The sequence below is a fragment of the Mya arenaria genome, chromosome 1 (assembly GCF_026914265.1).
Source record: "Mya arenaria isolate MELC-2E11 chromosome 1, ASM2691426v1".
NCBI classification, from domain to species: Eukaryota; Metazoa; Mollusca; class Bivalvia; order Myida; family Myidae; genus Mya; species Mya arenaria.
The window spans coordinates 8,329,422-8,332,715 of NC_069122.1; the positions used below are offsets into that span (position 1 = coordinate 8,329,422).

Below are 3,294 nucleotides of genomic sequence, written 5' to 3' on the forward strand. Positions count from 1 at the left end.
TTAACAGCGCATGCGCCTGTGTTGAACGGTCTTCGATAAACTCTTTAGCTCGCCTTTTAAATTGGTAAACATGTTATCTACTTATTACCACTAGGCTCCATGGAGAAATTTAACCAAATGCTCATTTTGATTTTTATACGTTTGTTCATGCGTCCTGGTTCAATTTATTTTCAATACCACGCGACTTTCTTAGTGCAAAAATATCAAATTATTTATGTACTATTACTGTTCATATAATAACTAAGAAGTAATTCGTTTAAATATTTCTAAAACAAAATGCTCAGACTTACAAAGTTACTTTCATAACATATTTTAATTGAAAGCTAAATTGTATTAATTTGAAGAAAGTGAGGTGTCTTCTGTCATGAATTGTCATTACAGTTTTAGATTTACCCATTTCTTAAAAAATTGATGGGTTTTTTTTAAAAGCGAAAGATTCTTCGAAACTTTGTTTCCGAGCTTTGATGAATCGAGTCCTTAGGTACGTAAACCAAGCTATAAAAACCGTGTTTGGTGACAAGTTATTAAATACCCATTAAATGTGTCCAAAGTCTTGTAATAACGGTATAAGACATACGTTTTATTGTATTGATGTTTCCTTTTTCTTTTCGGGCCATTTTTCTTAAATCAGTTTATACAGTTGTTTGGTCATAAAGATTGTGTTTTATCAGACATATTTTATAGTTTTACTTTACGATAATAATGGTCGATCTTGATCACGTGCTGTCCCATGGTACAACATTGAAACCTTTTCCAAACGTAAATAAATAGGTGGAAACTTTTTCAAATCGCTTTTCAAAGAAGTAAAGAAAATAAGATTTGATTTATTTCTATTCCAAAGTACAGTGCAAAGTAATGTGATGAGCAATTCTTAACTACATTTGTAATTTCTTAACAGTATAATCTTCAAAAGGTTACGATTTTTGTTTTTACTAAACAGTGTATAATCTTCAAAATGTAACGAATAACATGCCTAATCCGAAATAATATGTATCAACGGTTCAAATATAAATGCTTATTGTAGAAATGTCATCGTCGTCTCATATTCCTGTCCCGTGTTTTTGTCTACCCTTTTCACTGTGAACCCAATCTCTCCCACAATCAGGCGATTTTCGGCTTCCCATTGGTCAGGCCAGCCTTCAGGGGGAGGTGTCATAACGATTACGCCCACCTCTTGAACCTCCTCGTTTGCCAAACAAAAGCGGGGATTTTCATTCGTAGATCTCCATAATGAAGCGTATCTTTCCTGGTGTTTCTTTTCTGGATCCAAAGCTTGGCCCGTCCTTTTCCGTATAAATATTTGGCCGTACTCCAGCAGCTGGTTCTTTTCAATGACCTTGTCATAAACACCATTGCACCAATCAGATCCTTCGTCAGAAAATTTCAATGACTCAGGGTGTTCATCCGCAATATAAGGGACTGTCACATCGAAGCCATAGGTAAACCTTGACCTTCGCTGTATGAAGTCCGGTGGTAAATCGCTCAAGAGCAGGGCGCCTTGAAGAACTGCTGAGCTGAAACAGAAGTATATACATCTGTAAAGTAAACATACAATTAAAAGTTGGGAATTTATAAACATGTAAACGCTGCATCAATTTATGGACGCGTTAGGAAGATTTTTTTACACGCACAAAGCAACTTTTCTAATTGGTGACATAACATAAATTTTGTTTTTGACTGAAAATAATGTTATAATACATGTAGTTATTATCTCATTTAGGTCGTCAAAACTAGTATTTATGTTTCTGAGCAAATATTTTATGAAATTAACGAAAATACAATTTGGTACAGAATGGGTTATCACTTTGTTAAATTGGGGAATACACGAACTATTTATAAGGTTTGCTACATTTGATTTTTTCGTTGTTATATTTAAAGTATTAAAGTAATAAAGAAATTGCCTATCAGAAAATTTGTCAAGCGTATATGTACTTGCTAATAACGGACATACTTACCCGGCTTGGTTATAATGAATAAGCGATATTTTATAATTTCATATACCATGTTAACATGATTTTCAAGAATCTATCTGTGTTTTAAATGGTTGTCTTACCAGGCATTTTTGACGACAAGCATTGTCTCTATCTGCAAATTATTTTGCAAACGTTCCTGGAGGTATGGAGACTCCGCAAATCCCCCGGATAGCACTAATGTACTCAAGTCCGGATCATTGCACTCGACCAATACTTTATTAATCTTCCCTAGAATATCATCGACAGCCGGACAGAAGAACAATTCCATCAGTGATTGGTTTATAAACAATTTTTCTTCGTCTTCGCTGAGTCTTACTGAATCATCCGTAAAATTTGCACTTACAACGGTTTTTAGACGTTTTCCAGTCTTTCTACTAAACGTTTGTGCTAACTCTTTATTCAATAAAAGTCTCAAGCTTTCATCATTTGTCATACTGAATGTTCTTTTCACCTGTTCATAATTGTTTATTATGTCCAGGTAACTCTTTCTATGAAGCGTCCTAAATTCAGTCCAAATCTCTCTGCCGACTAAACTCTCTAGGAATATTAAATAGGCCGAGTTTATGGCGGAACTCCCTATGTCTCCGCCAGTGGACATGTATAGTTCACGAATCCGTTGATCCCCAAGAACCTCGTGCACACACACGTCAACAACGCCCCCTCCTATATCAGCCATAATGTATTTAAAACCAGTCGTTCCTGTCTCTTCTTCGGATTCTGGTACCATTTCTAGCAATTCGTTTTCTCGGAAATATATAGCTGCGGCTTCTGATGCTAAGACAATACGAAGCTTTTCGGGCATAATTCCCGCCTTTTTGGCACTTTCTAGCATAAATTCTCTCGCAGAATCCGTCCATATTGATGGCACGGTAAGTATCCAGTCAACATTTTCTTCGTTAATATCCGACACCTGACTTTGTTCATCACTGTGATTGAAAATTGTATCACATGCCATTGTCATGAAGTGTTTAATGGCTAAAGAAAAAACGTGCATAGCATTTATGTGCTTATTTCCAGCTTTCAATGTTGTTTGAAACGATAATTTGCTCACTCTGTATAGACAAAGTTTAAAGTTCGTTATATAAAAACACTCCCGTCTATTTACCTCATCCATTTCATTGAACGTCGTTATGGCATCGTGTCCAAAGGAGTTGAGGGTTTCATCAGGGTTCAGAAGCAGAACAGTTGGGACTTTTTCTTCTGGCTCTGTCGTGGCTTTAAAACCCATCCAAGCATCTTTAAAGCAGAAACTGTATCCACTATATGAGGTTCCTATATCAATCGCTACCGTCACGTATATATCATCTATGTCAGAGCGTTC

At 35.9% G+C, this 3,294-nt stretch overlaps 1 protein-coding gene across 1 annotated transcript in view; it reads right to left on the minus strand.

Annotated features, from left to right (window-relative positions):
* Nucleotides 1-804: 804 nt before the first annotated feature.
* Nucleotides 805-3,294, minus strand: part of LOC128238537 (heat shock 70 kDa protein 12A-like) — a 2,797-nt gene continuing 307 nt past the window's right edge. Inside the window, exons 1-2 of the mRNA XM_052954569.1 lie at nucleotides 2,054-3,294; nucleotides 805-1,514 (exon numbers count right to left, since the gene is read on the minus strand). The exon at nucleotides 2,054-3,294 is cut by the window's right edge and continues 307 nt beyond it. Of these exons, the coding sequence (XP_052810529.1) occupies nucleotides 1,016-1,514; nucleotides 2,054-3,294 (1,740 nt within the window). The 3' untranslated portion in view covers nucleotides 805-1,015. The remainder of the gene's footprint in view (nucleotides 1,515-2,053) is intronic.